Below are 18359 nucleotides of genomic sequence, written 5' to 3' on the forward strand. Positions count from 1 at the left end.
GGATATTTATTATAATGCAAAGCATAGTTTTGGGTGTGTTTCAAATACCCCAAGACTCATTTCATTGCCATCCAATATGTTTGATTGAGATTACTCGTGAATCGACTCAGCTTGCTAATAGCACATGCTATATCTGATCGTATACAATTCATAATATATATCAAACTTTCCAAAACTCGTGTATAGTCTAATTGTGAGTCACTTTCACCTTCATTCTTTTGAAGTGCAAAACTTACATCAATTGGAGTCTTTGCAACATTGAAATTTAAATACTTAAACTTACCAAGAATGGTTTCAATATAATGAGACTGTGATAATGCTAGACCTTGTGGAGTTTTATGGATCCTAATTCCTAAGATCAAATCAGCAACCCCTAAGTCTTTCATGTCAAATTTGCTAGCAAGCATACGCTTCGTAACATTCACATCGGCAATATCTTTACTCATTGTCAACGTGTCATCAACATATAAACAAATAATGACTTCATAATTTGAAGTATTTTTAAATGTAAACACATTTGTCACACTCATTAATCTTAAATCCATTTGCCAACATTGTTTGGTCAAATTTCGCATGTCATTGTTTAGGTGCTTGTTTAAGTCCATAAAGTGACTTAACAAGTTTACATACTTTCCTTTCGTTATCAGGAACTATGAAACCCTCAGGTTGTTCTATGTAAATTTCTTCCTCCAATTCTTCATTTAAGAAAGTCGTCTTGACATCCATTTGGTGGATTTCAAGACCATATACGACTGTCTGTGCCACTAACATCTGAATAGATGTTATTCTTGTTACCGGCGAATATGTGCCAAAGTAATCAAGGCCTTCTTTCTGTCTATATCCTTTGGGCACAAGTCTTGCCTTATATTTTTCAATAGCGCCATCAGCTTTCATTTTTATTTTAAAAATCCATTTTAATCCTAAAGGTTTATTTCCAGGAGGAAGATCAATCAATTCCCATGTATGGTTGTTCAAAATTGATTGAATCTCACTATTGACTGCCTCTTTTCAAAATGCTGAATCAGAAGAAGACATTGCTGCATTAAATGTTTGAGGCTCATTTTCAAGCAAGAATATCAAAAACTCCGGTCCAAAGGAAGTAGATATCCTTCGACGTTTGCTACGCCTTGGATTCTCTTCGGTTGGTTTACTTTTCTTTGGTTCTTCTCGCGGTCGTTTAGATCTTTCACTTGACGACTTACATTCTGTTTTATACGGATAAATGTTTTCAAAGAATTCAATATTATCTGATTCAATTACCGTATTAACATAAATTTTGGGATTGTCTGATTAGTGAACCAAAAACTGACAAACTTTATTGTTTGTAGCATGGCTAATAAAGACACAATCCACAATTTTTGGTTCGATTTTTACCCTTTTGGGCAAAGGGACTTGGACCTTTGCTAAACATCCCCACACTTTGAAATATTTCAATTTGAGTTTACTTCCTTTTCATAGTTCATATGGAATAGATTGTGTTTTGCTGTGGGGCACCCTGTTGAGTATTTGATTAGCTGTAAGGATAGCTTTCCCCCACAAGTTCTACGGTAAATCGGAACTTATTAATAAAACATTCATCATTTATTTTAATGTTCGGTTTTTTCTTTCCGCAATTTCATTTGATTGTGGTGTGTAGGGGGCAGTAGTTTGATGAATAATTCCATATTCTAAACATATTTCTGCAAAAGAAGATTCGGACTCTCCACCCCTATCACTTCTAATCATTTTTATCTTTTTGTTCAATTGATTTTCCACTTCGTTCTTGTATTGCTTAAATGCATCAATTGCTTCTTCCTTACTATTAAGCAAATACTTATAACAATATCGAGTGCAATCGTCAATAAAAGTTATAAAATATTTTTTCCCACCACGAGTTGGTGTTGACTTCATATCACAAATGTCTGTGTGAATCAATTCTAAGAGACTGAATTCCTTTCAATAGATTTATAAGGATGTTTAACATACTTAGATTCAACACATACTTGACATTTTGATTTATTGCACTCAAAGTTAGGCAATACATTTAAGTTAATCAGTTTTTGTAAGGTTTTATGATTGACATGTCCTAAACGTGAATGCCATAAATTATTTGACTCAAGTAAATAAGAAGAAGCTTGAACTTTATTATCATCAACAACCATTACATTTAGTTTGAAAAGACCCTCAGTGAGGTAGCCTTTTCCTAAATATATTTCATTCTTATTGACAACTACTTTGTCTGAAACTAGAACACACTTGAATCTATTTTTGATAAGAAGACCGACAGAAATCAAGTTTTTTCTCATTTATGGAACATGACAAACTTTTTTCAGCATCACCACCTTACCGGATGTCATTTTCAGAAATACTCTACCATATCCTTCAACCTTAGTCGTGACAGAATTTTCCATATAGATAGTCGCATCAGGTGCGGCAGGAAAATAAGTAGCGAATGCTTCTCGGACCACACAAACATGTGACGTAGCTACTGAATCAAGCTACCATTTTTTGGGATTTCCTACTAGGTTGCATTCCGATAGCATTGCACACAAATCATCCATGCCATCTTTATTCTCCACCATATTGACTTGTCCTTTTCCCTTATCCTTTTTCGGGAGACGATAATTTGGGGCTTTGTGGCCATTTTTCCCACAATTATAGCAATTGCCCTTGAATTTTTTCTTGTTCTGCTCCTTATTCTTTCCAAAAGGTTTCATCCGTTTCTTATTCTTTGGAGTAGCATCTTCAACGATGTTCACTCCCATAATCGTTGAATTTTCACGCGACTTCTTTTCAGCTGTTTTGTTATCTTTCTCAATCTTGAGACGAATCACAAGATCTTCCAACTTCATTTCCTTGCGCTTGTGCTTTAGATAATTTTTAAAATCTCTCCACGAATGAGGCATTTTTTCTATTATTGCAGCCACTTGAAATGCTTCATTAACTACCATGCCTTCAGCAATAAGTTTATGGAAAATAAGTTGAAGTTCTTGAACTTGGGTTCCAATGGTTCTGCTATCTATCATTTTATAGTCTAAAAACTTAGCAACCACAAATTTTTTCAAGCATGCGTCTTCAGTCTTATACTTCTTCTCAAGTGCATCCCAGAGTTCTTTAGAAGTTTTCATAGCACTATAGACATTGTACAAATCATCATCGAAAATACTTATAATAAAGACCTTGCATAGAAAATCAACCTGTGTCCATGCCTCAGAAATTATAAATTTTTCATTGACCGGCATATCAGCAGCAGGCACAGGAGGGTCTTCGTTGGTGAACTTCTGCATACCAAGAGTGGTAAGCCAAAGAACACCTCTTGCTGCCAATCTTTGAAGTTGGCTCCAGAAAATTTCTCTGGTTTTTCCGTCGGTGGCACAGCAGTCCGGCTTGTTGCCGCAACAGTCGTAGAAGTAGTAGCAGTTTCACTTGCCATTTCTTTTCACTGTCAAAATAAAAAAACTGTCTCAATACTTCAGAATATCGAACTCTTTACAACAACAACAATGAAGTTTTTATATTCTTCAAATCGTTGTACGAGTATGAACTTTAATATTCCAATGAAGTTTTTATACTATTCAAGTCAGAATATTCATTTCATACGGATTAGAAAACCACACAGGTTTTAGTCTCCAAAACAGAATATAGTTTAATATAAAAGAAAAATAAACTAAAGTAATTTTCTTAAGATTGTTAGTAATCTGTATTGTAAAACGTTGAAACGGTAACATAATTTCTGGAAATAAAAGACAGAAACTTAAAATAAGAACAATATCTGAAAAAATTATGTAAGAATAAAAATCGAGCCCACTAAATGCACAGTGTGTCCTTAAGAAAATTATCCCCCTCAATGTACTCGAGGATTTTGGAATCTTTCCTTCCAGGATAGAACGATTTATTCACCAAAATAGTGGTACAGCAAATTAAGGTGACTGTTAACCACTCGAAGGCAGTATATCACACAGGTTTTTTTAAGAAGTAAAATAAGAACAATATCTGAAAAAATTATGTAAGAACAAAAATCGAGCCCACTGAATGCACAGTGTGTCCTTAGGGAAATTATCCCCATCAATGTACTCGAGGTTTTTAGAATCTTTCCTTCCAGGATAGAATGATTTACTCACCAAAATAGCGGTACAGCAAATTAAGGTGACTGCTAACCACTCGAAGGTAGTATATCACACGGATTTTTTTAAGAAGTGCAGAAAGGAAGAAGAAGATGATTATCAGAATATTTTTTTTGTAGTCAATTCTGAGGATCAACAAAAATATATAGCCTATTTGGGAAAAGGTTGCGACTTTTCAGAAAAGGTTGCAACCTTTCGGAAAAATTCCACCTGTTGGAAAAAGATTTGCAACTTTTCAGAAAAGGTTGCAAACTTTCGGAAGGTCAATCAGATCATTTGACCGAATCCAAATTTGAAGCTGAGCCGAGTGACGACGACGACGTAAGGGGAGCCCCTCGACCCTTTAGCAATATGAAGGAGTGCTTCTACTTTTAAGTAGGTGACCTTTTCTTTCCACCACCTATGTGGGACAAATACTTATTTCATAAAGCAAGAGGGAACAACTCATTTTTCCCTCCATTTTTCATTCAACCTATCAATTAAACCCAACATACCAAAAATTAAGCCAAGTAAAAAAACTATATATATTTATTTTCTGAAAATATTTTCCATGGAAAATATTTTTCCTCCATGACAAACACACCCTTAATACTTTGAGGGTGTTACAAATAAGTCTAAAAGGGACGGCAGCGAAATCTTTTCCTCTTTGGCTGCACAAGCTAGCCCCATGATGTATACCCTTTCCTCCTATTGAATAATATAAACTTCAATACATTCGAAACTTTTCTTTTCCCATTCAAAAACAAATAGAAGGGCAACAAACAAGAAGATTATAAAAAGAGCAAAGGGAAAATGTTAGTTTGTGAGAGATTTGATCTTAGGGGTTTGCTTTTTCTTCTTGTTCTACTTACAACAATTGTTTCAAGAGTTGAAAGCATAAGAGATATCAAAGAGAAGAATTATCAGAGTTATTTGCTTCAAAACCAACTTCCAAGAGGACCAGCTCCACCTTCTGGTCCATCTCCATGCCATAATAAGCTTGATCCTTTCAATCAAAACAAATTTTCATTTCATCTAGATTATGTTATGTGTCCATAATGTTACATCATATTGATCATACATTCATATTTATTTCTAAATTCTATATTTTGGTTATTTCAGGTAGAGTTTGGTCGTTTATATGATCATTCAACTATTGTAAATGACGTAATAAAGTTTGTTTTCTTCTTATTTTTGTAATAAAAAAGTCACGCAAAGTAATTTTTCTTTCTCTTTTGAATAAATTAAATCAAATCAAATATATCTTAGTCCGAAAGTGTATTTTAGGTAACAATTAATTCGATGAATTAGCACATGATGTTTGAAGTCAAAAAAACAAAAATAAATAAATTACTATCACCCCCAGTCCCTTCACCCACTCCGCCCCCCCCCCCCCAACCCCCCAAAAAAAAAAGAAGGAAAAAACAAACAAATAAATAAATGTACGACTATCAACCTGTACTTTCTTTTATCTAACTAAAATACATAATCAAAAAACTTGATCTGTCAAGACTTAAAGACAATATTTGGAGCGTGCAAATTAAACATTATGATATTTGAAGGAGAGCTTTGACGTAAAATAATTGTCATGTGATCAAGAGGTTATTTCGATTTGGACAGTGAAAATAGTCTTTTGTAAAATTAGAAAATAAGGTACTGTACATAAACCCTAGTAGTTCGATATATTTTCCTAGATCCCACACATAATTGAAGTTTAGTGCACCAGACTGTCTTTATCAATCCTCCTCTATATATCTCCATTAGACTTATAAATTTTAAACTTAGTTGTCCTTTCAGTCAAATTTCTCATAGAACTTAACATGCTCGTTAAATTCAAGATCATCTTTTTTTTTTTTTTTTTTACCCCCCATTTTGGAGGATTTATAGTGTTTCAACACTTCCCCTCCAATGTGACTCGAACCCAGGACCTACCGGTCGTGGGTGGAGGTGCTTAACCAACTGAGCAAGCCTCACTTGTCATTCAAGATCATCTTTAGAACCAATACTCAAATACTTGTATTTTCACCATAGAGTTTTCAAGAAAAGTCATTAATAATAGACCACATATCACCAGATTAATATATGATCAATTGGTTGAGTGCCTTTTGTCTTTTGATTTCAAGTATTAAATTGTTACTGAAAATATACTCTAACGACTAAGAGTATACTTGATATGATATAGCAATTAGTAAAGTGATTTTTCTGTTACAAAATAAATTCAAAAAAATAACTTTGTCACATCATTTTCAATAGTTGAATAATCATACAAATAAACTAACTCTTTAATATGTACAAGTAAAACAAAGGCATTCCTTGACCAGTTGATTGATGGAAATTGTAAGATTGAGGTCTTTATACTTTCTATTCATTGATCCTTTCACTTTCAAAATATATCTTAAAAGAAAGCAAATTTTAACTAATTTTATTTGACTTTTTCATTCATTTTCTACAGCTAATTTTGATGGATTGAATGAACTCTCTATCTAAGTTAAAAGTGTAATTTATTAGAGATGAAACATTTTTATTTATTCATTTAGGTTTGCAACACGTTCTCTTGCATACGGAAATTTACTGAAAATAAATAAGTAGACGTTGCTGAACTCTTTATCTCAGTTATTGGATATTTTCCTTTCGTCTTAAAGTATTTCTGACTTTCTGTTATACAGTCTACTTAGCTATTTTGAACACTGACCAATACTATATGTTGAGTTACTTAAAGTTCATTTAGGTTAATTAATTGTACATAGCTAATAAATATCAAGTGTTGAAACTAATTTTAAAAATTTGCACTTACTTTAAGATAGAAATGCTGAAACTATTTATAACAAGTTGCTTTATTTGGTGAAATAATACTCATAATTAATTGTAATTTTGATAAAATGATTAAACCACCCTTACAAAAAAATTAAAATCTAAAAGTATTTTGTAAGGAAGAGAAGGAAGAAGGATATGGAATGTAAAAAAAAGTTTAAGACATTTTGTTAGAGAAATGTATTTTGACAATTTGAAAAAATACTAAGCATAAAATTAAATAGTACTTTTTTTTTTATCAAATCAAAAGAATTTTATAAGTTGGAATATCATAAGTTTGGACTAGCCAACTTATAATTTTTAATTCATTTTTATCGTAAATACGTTGGATATTTACCAAAAACCTATATAATATTAGTATAATTGTTCGACATCTTTTCCCTCAACAAATGATAATTATCGAAAAAAATACAAGTTTGACTAGGTCAAAGTTCTAAAGCTTGGTCGAAAAGGCACAAGTCGAGCATCAACGAGGAGCGATCTTAATCTAATATTCAACAGTAATATTCCTATTAAAATTGAATGGGTCTAAAGCTTATGATAAGGACTTCCGGCCTTCGATTTTTTCTTCTGTTTATTAATTTATATTTTGAATTCCATTAATAAAAGTCCTTGCTTTTCAGTGAAATATTTGATGAAAAATAAATAAATAAATTATATTTTATAATATAAATTTCTTACCGATTCACATTGGAAACTCAATACTCTCATCTCATTTGAATGAGTTCATTGGCTTTCATATGCACAAGAAGGGTCGTAGAATTAATTTAGCTTTTCTATAGTGGCAAAATAAGATCTCATAACATATTGATCCACTAGGAAAAAACTTGTCATTTATGAAAATAAAATTACCAAAACAAGTAGTACATGAAACAAGGAAAAAAAAAGAAGATAAAAATGAAAGTAAAATAATAAAAACCTAAGCTACTCTCTTATCCATATTTTGAACAAGTCTACGCATCTGAAATCTCCAAAACAAAAAATAAGTTAACCCAAATCCAATTAACACAAACAACCATATATTATCTTCTTTATCTTCATCTTCCTCTATTTCCACTATACTAAATTCTTCTCTATTTTCATTTCCCATTATACCCTCCATTACATGCCCATATAACACATGCACCCTCTTCCTATTCCCCACTATAACCGCCGTAGCAAACCCTTCTACATCAAGGGCAGTTTCGTCAAATACTACTCCCTCATCCCAATTATTCTCGCTCTTTAAATAATAAAGCTTGTGCTGACTCACTACTACAATTACGCCGTCCCTTTTAACGGCTATTCCATCAGCCGCCGTTAAATCCTTGTTTAATTTAACGGTCTTGGCCGTTCCATCGTTAACGTTGACTTTGTACATTTTGCCGGTATTTGATTGGACGACGAGTAAATATCCATCGGAGATGAAAACGATGCCGTTTAGTCCGCATCTGTGGTAGTTTACGGTGACGTCCACGGGATGAGATTTGAAGACCTCCGATCTCGAGAAAATCGAAGCGTCGCCGTCGGGGTTCACTTTCCAGATGAAGTCCCCATCGGAATTGGTGACGTAAGCATTCCCGGAGGAATCAACTGCGACGTCGTTTGCGGCGGCTGGGTGGATTATCTCCGTTACGGCAGCGATCGGATTTTGGTCGTTTTTGTCAAGGAGCGGGGTGAGGAAAATGCGGCGGCGGGATTGGAGGTCGTAGGCGGCGAGCGCGTTGAACGGGGAACGGTGAATGCAAGCAAGGAGGCGATTCTTACGACGGTCGATTGTGAGGCCGAGGAAGGAGGAATTTTCCGGTAAATCCGTATCGAAGATTAGGGTTTCAGCTACACCGGATTCTGAAATAGAGAGGAGTTTCTGATGACGAGTACCGCCGACGATGAATTTGTGAGATTTTGGATCCCAAGTGAATGACTCCGGGTAGAGATTCGATGATCGGAAAGTGATGACGTGTCCGATTTTAGCAGCTGAGGCGATGATGAAACTGACGGAGATTAAAAGGGCGATGAAGGCGAAACTTGATTTCATTGTAAAGCTTTGGTAAGTTTTTCTCAACGGAACATAATTTATAAAATCATATGAAAAGATTTTTTCTTTTCCCATTCAAACTAAAACTTGGCCAGCAATTCGATGAATATTAGGCATAGGGAAAGCTTTGATTTTGATTCCTTGTAGGTGTATGATAGTAGTAGTAATTACTAATTAATAACATTATTTAAGACGTCAATTTTTTAAATTTTTTTGGTGATAGTTTTTGTTTTAATTTTTAGATATATTTTAAAGATAATTATTTATAAGTACAATTCATGGGCTCAAGTTTTTGAACTTTGAATTTACACTAACATATTGATATTTTTCTTTTCTATTTCTTTCCTACACACATAAAACATATATTTTCCCTCCTCGTACATTTCATTCTCTGTTCATATTTGAGATTTTGAGATGTGATTTTATTATTTATTGGAATTCACTAACAGCTGAGTTGCGACGGTTTCTCTGATAAAGGTAGTTATTTAGCGATGATAGTGACGTTAATTAATTAATTTATTTGATTTGATTGTTTAGAGTGAAATGAATGATTTATATGTATTTATTTATAACTAAGGGATCGTTTCGTATAAGGGATAAACATAAATAATTTTAGGATAAAAAAATATTTTTGCGATAAAATTTTGGTGTCTTGTTTAATTCTTAGGTTTGGAATAACTTATCCCACCAATTATACCATCGTTATGTGATAAGTTATTTCATATACATGGTGAAATTAGTTATCTCATATACATGGTCGGATAAGTTATTCCATCTTATTTCAAAATAACTAATCTCAAAATAATTAATCTTAGAATAACTTGTTTCCGACCAAACGACCCCTAAGTAATTAGCAATGAGCCAATGACCCTTGATTTACGAGAAATTTACGTATTAAATCATTAGTTTATCTTTATTGTTGGAATTAATATGAAGTAATATTGATATTTTATTGAAGCTATGGATATCCATTGTTAAAGTTTGACGTCTTTGTTAAATCACCTTGAATGGCCATCCATGACAGCTTTGACTGTCGTAAAAGTCTTATGGCAAATGTCAATCCTCCGTAATGATCGAGGGGAACAGTACGCGTAGATTCGACATGATTCACGTTATTTTCTTAGAATTTAAGGGCCATTAAATAGTAATTAGATAATTTTTTTAGTTTTTCGTATGTGTTATCTCATGATTCTTTTGATAATATGACTTTTGATCAATTTTATTGAAAAATCTTTACAAGGCACTCCGTAATGACCTAAGTGCAGTACATGTAGCCTCTTTATGATCCACGCCATTTTCTTATCATTCAGGGGTCACTCAACAAGAATTTAGCGATTTTTTTAATTTTTTTCGTGTGTGATAGTTTACAAATTTTTTGATAATATGATTTTTGATCATTTTTTTTGCAAAACACTTACAAGACTCTAGGTAATGACCTAGGGAACACTAATACAACCTTGACATGATCCACGTTATTTTCTTAGCATTTAGGCCACTCAATACGAATTACACAATTTTTTAATTTTCGTGTGTGTTAGCCCATGAATTCTTGTGATATGACTTTCGGTCAATATTTTTCGCAAAACATTTAAAGGACCTTCTGTAATGACTTAGGTGAATAGTACATGTAGCCTCGACATGATCCACGCTATTTTCTTATAATTTAAGGGTCAATCAGTAGACATTAGACGATTTTCTCACATTTTTGTGTGTATTAACCCATAATGTTTAGTAATATGACTTTCGTTCAATTGTTTGCAAAACCTTTACAGGATTCTTCGTAATTACAAAAGGAACATTACGTGTAGTCTCGACATGATCCACATCATTTTTTTTACTATTTGGGGCCACTTAATATGAATGAAGCGATTTTCTTAGTTTTTCGTATGTGTTAGCCAATGAATTTTTTGGTGATATGACTTTCAGTCAATTGTTTAGATAAAAACCTTTATAGGATCCTCAATAATGACATAAAGGAACAGTACGTGAAGTCTTGACATAATCCACGTCATTTTCTTAACAGTTAGGGCAACTTAAAAGTAGGGGTGGGCATAGTATGGTATATACTGAATTACCATACCATATTGAAATTTTTGATACCGTGATTTTGGTATTATGATATTTGGTATGGTATATGATATACTTTTTAAATTTTGTTGGTATTCGATACGGTATTTGGTATTTAGATATAATATATCGAAATATCGAATACCATACCGAAGTATATAGTTATATAAATAATATATATATATATATATATATATATATATATATATATATATATATATATATATATATAAGTAAAATACTAATAAATATGCAACCTCATATTCGTATAAACTATGTGTTTAAAAGTTAAAACTTTGACTACTCTATTTTGTTGAAATGTATATTAAATATAATTGATTAAGAAAAGAAGTTGTTTGTACTACTCTCTATGTGTAATGTATTAGTATGATACAATTAATATCTCTTTTTGAATTGTCGAAATCTTAATATTCTAGTATACGAGTATATATTAGTCAAAATTGAACAAAATATGATTACTGATTTACCATACCACAAAATATTAAAATCGAACTTCAAAATATTGAACCATACCGAATTAAATTGTTATGATAATGGTATAATAGTTTTAAAAATCGAATACAAAAATTAGCGTACCAATGTTTCAAATACCATACCATACCGTACCATGCTCACCCATACTCAAAAGGAATTAGGCGATATTTTCAATTTTTCGTGTGTGTTAGTCTATGAATTTTTTGTTGATATTACTTTTGGTCATTTTTTTTGGTAAAACCTTTACAAGACCTTTCGTAATGACCCGGAGGAACAGTACATGTAGCCTCAGCATATTTCACGTCATTTTCTTAGCTTTAAGGTGCAACTCAACAATAATTTAATGATTTTTTTTAATTTTTCGTGTTTGTTAGAGCATAAATTTTTCAGTGACATGCCTTTTGGTCAATTTTTTACAAAATCTTAACAGTATCCTCCGTAATGATTTTAGAGAATATTACCTGAAGCCTCGACATTATTCACGCCATTTTATTAGTATGTAGGAGCTACTCAACAAGAATTAGGTCATTTTGTCAATTTTTCTTGTGTGTTAGCCTATAAATAGTTTAGTAATATGACTTTCGGTCAATTTTTTTATAAAATATTTAAAGGACTCTCCATAATAACTTGGGAGAACAGTGCGTGTATCATCAATATTATTAACGCCATTTTCATAGCATTTATGGGTCACTCACCAGAAATTAAGGTGATTTTCTCAATTTTTGATGTATTATCCATGATTTTTTTGAGGATATAACTTTCGAGCAAGTTTTTTACAAAATATTTACAGGACCCTTTGTAATGACTTTGGAGAACGTGTAGCTTCGTCATGATTCATGCCGTTTACTTAGCATTTATGGGTCATTTAACAGGAGTTAGACGATTTTCTCAATTTTTCGTGTGTGTTAGCCCATTAATTTTTTAGTGCTATTACTTTCGGTCAATTTTTTTATAATTTTTTTATAGGACCATCTGTAATCACCTAGGAGAATAGTATTTGTTGCCTAGGCATGATCCACATCATTTTCTTAGCGTTTAGGGGCTATTCAAGAGGAATTAGACGATTTTCTTAATTTTTCGAGTGTGTTATCTAATGAATTTTTTTTAATATGGATTTCGGTCAATTTTTTTACAAAACCTTTACAGAACTTTTGTAATAACCTGAGGAAACAGTACATGTAGCCTCGGCATGATCCACATTATTTTCTTATCATTTAGGGTCACTCAACAGAAATCAGATGATTTTCTCAATTTTTCATATATGTTATCACATGAATTTTTTGGTGATATACCTTTCGGTCATTTTTTTTAAAACCATTAAAGGATCTTCCATAATGTCTTGGGAAAATAGTACAAGTAGCATTGATAAGATCCATACCATTTTAGAAGCATTTTGAAGCCACTCAAAAGGAATTAGAGGATTTTTATCAGTTTTTAGTATGTGTTAGTCCATAAATTTTTAAGTAATATTATTTGTGGTCATTTTTTTGTAAAATCTTTATAAGACCTTCCGTAATGACCGGGAGTAATAGTATGTGTAGCATCCGTATGATCCACACTCATTTTTTAGCATTTAGGGACAACTCAACAAACATTAGGTGATTTTTTCAGTTTTTAATATGTGTTAGCCCATGAATTTACAGGTGATATAACTTTCGGTCAATTTTTTTGTAAGCTTTTACAAGACCCTCTATAATGAAATGGGAGAATAATATGTGTATCCTCGACATTATCTAAGTCATTTTCTTAGCATTTAAGAGCCACTCAACAAGAACTAAAAAAATTTCTCAGGTTTTTTGTGTGTGTGTTAGCCATGAATTTTTTGGTGATATGATTTTCGGTCAATTTTTTTACAAAATATTTATAGAACCCTCTGTAATATCTTGGGGGAGCAGTACGTGTAGCCTTGACATGATCCATGTCATTTTCTTAGAATTTAGGGGATATTCAATAGAAATTAGTCGATTTCTCAATTTTTCGTATGTGTTAAAACTATGAATATTTTAATGATATGACATTTGACCAATTTTTTTATAAAATCTTTACAAGACCCTTTATAATGAATTAGGGGAATAATACATATAGACTCGGCATGATCCTCACCTTTTTCTTAGCATTTAAGGGTCATTTTATAAGAATTAGGCAATTTTCATAGTTTTTTGTATTTGTTAGCCCATAAATCTTTTTATGGTATGGCTTATAGTAAATATATTTTTTTCAAAACCTTCACCGAACCCTCCGTAATGACCTGGGAGAACATTAAGTATAGCCTCAACATGATCCACACCATTTTCTTATCATTTATGGGCCACTTTGTCACGATCCAACCTACCAAACTGTGTGGGCACCCACTCCAACACCTAAGTGGGAGAACCTTTAACCCCTTAACATGAAAAGACATGCAGAAGTCTAAACAGAAAACAATAGTAAGCCAAAAAAGTCCCTGGACAGAATTTGATCACTACTAGTCCTTGGTTAATACCCTAGAAACCAAATTCCAACCTAGACACCCAACCTGTGGGTTATGAGCCCACACTCTATCGCATATCATGGACACTACAATCAAGTCACATAACGATCACCCATTCCTACCCTTGAATAAGCCTATACTTACTCCTAGACCTCAACTAGTACCAATTGCCGAATCGGTGGGGTTATTTTTAAAAGTCTTACCCTTCAGTACTTATATAATCAATCTCAATATTAGCAGAATGACAAATATCTACTGGTCCTTTCATGGGACTATCCATACACACATACATTTGACCCTTTCATGAGATTTAAATTCAAACTAATGGCATGTCGGAACGTGACACCCGATTCAATTATGTGTCGGAGTATGACACCCGATCCGGTAGTGTGTCGGAACATGACAACCGATCCCATCAAACACAATCAACATGCAATCACAGTTACAATAAGAAGACATGAACAATAGATATACATATGTACAGGTTCCTTGCATATAATTATATCAAACCGTCAATCCATATGGTTTACTTTATGCTTTCTCCTTTTACTACCCATATACACTCGATTGAGGCATCTACGAGCACATTTAATAAATATGCAAAGACTAAATTACTGCTTACCATTAGTTCATTTATCATTCTTCCTTACCTAGGTCACATCAATTTAGTCAAGGTATCCGTTTCCTTTCCATAGCCTGTGTCCGAGAGCCTAGCCATAAAACCTTCCGCTAATTTCCTTTACACTAAGCAATTGGTATAGATTAAACTACTTAGATGAGAAAATCTAGCCTATTTGGGTGCCAAGCAGTTGTGGAGAAATATTGCAGCTCCAATCCTAGATTTCAGATGTCGGACGGGCAAGGTAGGCTTGAATTCTGCCGATTGAAACCCTTTCAGCGCTGAGATTCCTTCCTCCTTCCTTCCCAAGTCTAGAGCAGCCTTTTGAGAGTTTTTAGGGTAACTCTCACCTCTAATTTGCACTTTTGAAAAAGAGGAGAAATAAGAAATTCGCAACTTAAGTTCTGGCCCACGATCTCTCACTCTGGCGGTAGGAATTTCATTGGAGCGGCGCCGCCGTGGCTGGACTATCCCGCTCTGGCAGGATAGTGGGGCCAATTGACATAATTCCCTCATGATATTTCTCTTCTTAATTAAATAACAGTTCGGGTCGTTACACACTCAACATGAATTAGGCGATTTTTTCAGTTTTGTCGTGTGTATTAGCCCATGAATTTTTTGATGATATGACTTTTGATCAAATGTTTTGCAAAACCATTATTAGGACCTTCCATGATGACCTGGGGAACATTATGTGTAGCCTCGACATGATCCATGCTATTTTCTTAATATTTAGGGGTCACTCAACATGAATTATGCAATTTTCTCAATTTTTTTTGTGTGTTTTTGGTGATATGACTTTTGGCTATTTTTTGCAAAATATTTAGAGGACCCTCCATAATGACCTGGAAAAACAGTACGTATAGCCTCGACATGATCCACGTCATTTTTTTAGCATTTAGGGGTCACTTAACATGAATTAAGCGATTTTCTCAATTTATTCTTTAAGCTAAAATATTAGCCCGCATAAAACATTAGCCACTAAATAATTCTTTTACCGACAATTTTTTTTTTTATTTTGTTGGATTTATGTATTTAAAATCATCTTAATTATCTAAATTTGATATCGTAGTGTATGTCCGTTTTAGTAAACTTTAATATACTGATCAAATTAATTATGTGACATTAAAAGGCCTTACATCTATAAATGAAATACAGTTTTATCGAAACAAAAGTGTTTGAAAGGGTAAATTAGAGATTGACTTGACACAACCTCGTTTGACATATATATGAACTCGTTTGGTCTTTTGAAAAAACAAGTCAACAAAAGAAGTGGACATTTACAAACGTTAATGAATTTCTTAGAAGCACTCATTTTGTCGGTTGAGCATGAGAAAACATACACGATATAATTTTTCAATGAAGCGAGTTCAACTGACTCCACTTGTTGGTATCACTTGGGTCCACCCCTAGATGTGAATACGTTACTATGACAAATATGCATATTTGCAATGCAGAATTTAGTAGATAAAGTTTTCCGTAATGTTTGCAATGCAAAATTTAGTGATGAATAAATTCTATAGATAAACATTAAATTCCATCACTAATCCTATTTAATAACGAATTAGTGACGAAATTCTGTTATCTACGGTTGAATTAGCAACGAAGATCATAGTTAAATTGAGAATTCTTTTGTAGTATTGATCAATATATCATATGAAATTAGTCAAAATACACACAAATTTTATTTGAATGTGATGGTTATATAAAAGAACATATAGTGTAAAGTTGAAAGGTTCATAATAATAATAATAGGCTAATATATAATGCTCGAATGTAGAGTGGAACTAACTTAAAAGTTTCATACCAATAATAGGCTGTCCAAACTAATCTTTATAAAAAGAGGTGAATGATTCCCTAAATAATTACTATTATCTTCTTATAATATGTTATAAAGAGTACTAAACAATAATGTTTACGCTTTGCTAGAAATTAAAAAATGAGAAATTTTAGTAGCTCAATTGATTGATTATCTAATTTTTTATGTTTTGGTAAGGTTCGATTCTCTGTATTGGTACCCTCTCCTCATTTTCCCCTTTCCATTAGCTTCTCCTACCTCCAATTTGAAGCAGAAAATAAAAATAAAACTAATCTAAATACTAATCCTTTTTTACTACTAAAATTGGCTATAAACTTTGTATTTAATCAATCCCTATATGTAGATATACTTAGTAGCTAATACTCGTAGAGTTTTTGGTAATCTATCACTAATTCTTCTCTAAATAGAAAAAGCTATAATTTTTTTGAAGAATTTGTCATTCGCTAATTCTTTTTAAGTAGTCCAAGTATTATATACTCCATTTGTTCTCTTTTACTTGTCAAATTTTGACTTGTCACACATATTAAGAAATCAATAATTAATATAGTGAGTTTACCATTTTATCCTTATTAATCACTAAAGCCATAATAATCCAAATTCCAAAACATTTTGGTACTCTTAAGTCTATAGATGGACTGATCATTTAAGATTTCAAAAAATTCTACATATTCCAAAGATATTAACTTTCTAATAAATTGAGGATATAATAGGAAAAGAAATTGTACTTTCTTAATTTGTCAAATTTGACAAGTAAAAAAGAAAATCAAATTAGAAATTTTTTGACAAATAAAAAGGAGCGGAGGGAGTATATAATGTAGTTGTCTCAGTTTTCTCATCAATTATTACAAGATATTAGACCAAAGCAATAATAATTTTTTTTTTAATAAAAAGAATACAATTATTGGAAGTAACACGTGAAAGAGAGTTGATCATCAATCATGCTATAACATCAAATGTATTAATTCATCATGAATAATTAAGTGTTTACAGAACATTTTTATTTTATTTTAAAAAAAGAACATAAAAATATGTAAAAGAGTTAAATGGTGGGACACCGAAATGCACCGACCACATGCATTTTGATTGACTTGAAGATTAAGTCATTCAAGAGACAGCTCATAATCACACTACTATTAGCAATAACAAATTGTGTTGAGTTATATTAATTGTATACAAAATAATTATATCGTGGATGTATATAACTTATCAATTCCTTAATTTATACATATGGCTAATGTAGAAATTCTTATCCTATAAACGTGATTTAGTTAAGTTGTTACACTCCCTCTTGATTAAAATCTAAGTGTTATTGTTTGGATATTGAGAGTTTAACTTTTTAATTTTGACTGTATTTTTGGACATAAAATTTTTAAGTTTTTTATAAATAAAATTTACATATTTGAAAATTACGTAAAAGAATATAATAAATCACATTAATTAATAATTTAAAATATTTATAAGATATATACAAAACTATGATCAAATTAATTTGAACACCTCAAAATTAATTACTATTTTTATTCTAAATTATACCGCCGCCTATAAAAGTGATTATTTACAATTTTGTTCAAGTATTTTATACATAAAACTTAAACTCTTATCTAGAGACAAAGTGAGAAATTAAAGTACGAATTCGATCGAATTTAATAACTTTAGTTTAAATTTTATATTTTAAAAATTTATAAACTTTGACATTTGCTGGTAACCCACCAAATTGTCATCGCACGTCCCTTTTTGCAACTTCCATGCACTTATAAGTAGCGTAAACAAACCTCTCACATTTCTTGTAAATAAAGATTTCCCTTTCTTTTCATTTGATTTTAGTGACTTTTTTTTCACTAAAAGTCACCATACCTAACATACCATTTCTTCATTACACATACTCATATAGCTACCTAGTTAGCCATTCTCTTAAGCAAGAAAAAAAAAAAGTTCCCAAAATTATTCATCAAGAACCCAAATTTCTCATGATGGGAATT

General features: G+C 32.1%; 1 protein-coding gene and 1 pseudogene across 1 annotated transcript; both read right to left on the reverse strand.

Moving 5' to 3' along the window:
• Positions 1–1510: 1510 nt before the first annotated feature.
• On the reverse strand, positions 1511–3412 carry LOC129869890 (uncharacterized; annotated as a pseudogene).
• A 4294-nt stretch (positions 3413–7706) lies between these two features.
• LOC129871582 (uncharacterized) lies at positions 7707–9060 on the reverse strand. The gene has a single exon (XM_055946537.1). The coding sequence runs from the start codon at positions 8983–8985 to the stop codon at positions 7813–7815; it is 1173 nt and encodes a 390-aa protein (XP_055802512.1). The 5' UTR covers positions 8986–9060; the 3' UTR covers positions 7707–7812.
• Between the last annotated feature and the right edge of the window lie 9299 nt (positions 9061–18359).

Source organism: Solanum dulcamara, chromosome 10 (genome assembly GCF_947179165.1).
Source record: "Solanum dulcamara chromosome 10, daSolDulc1.2, whole genome shotgun sequence".
Classification (NCBI taxonomy): domain Eukaryota; kingdom Viridiplantae; phylum Streptophyta; class Magnoliopsida; order Solanales; family Solanaceae; genus Solanum; species Solanum dulcamara.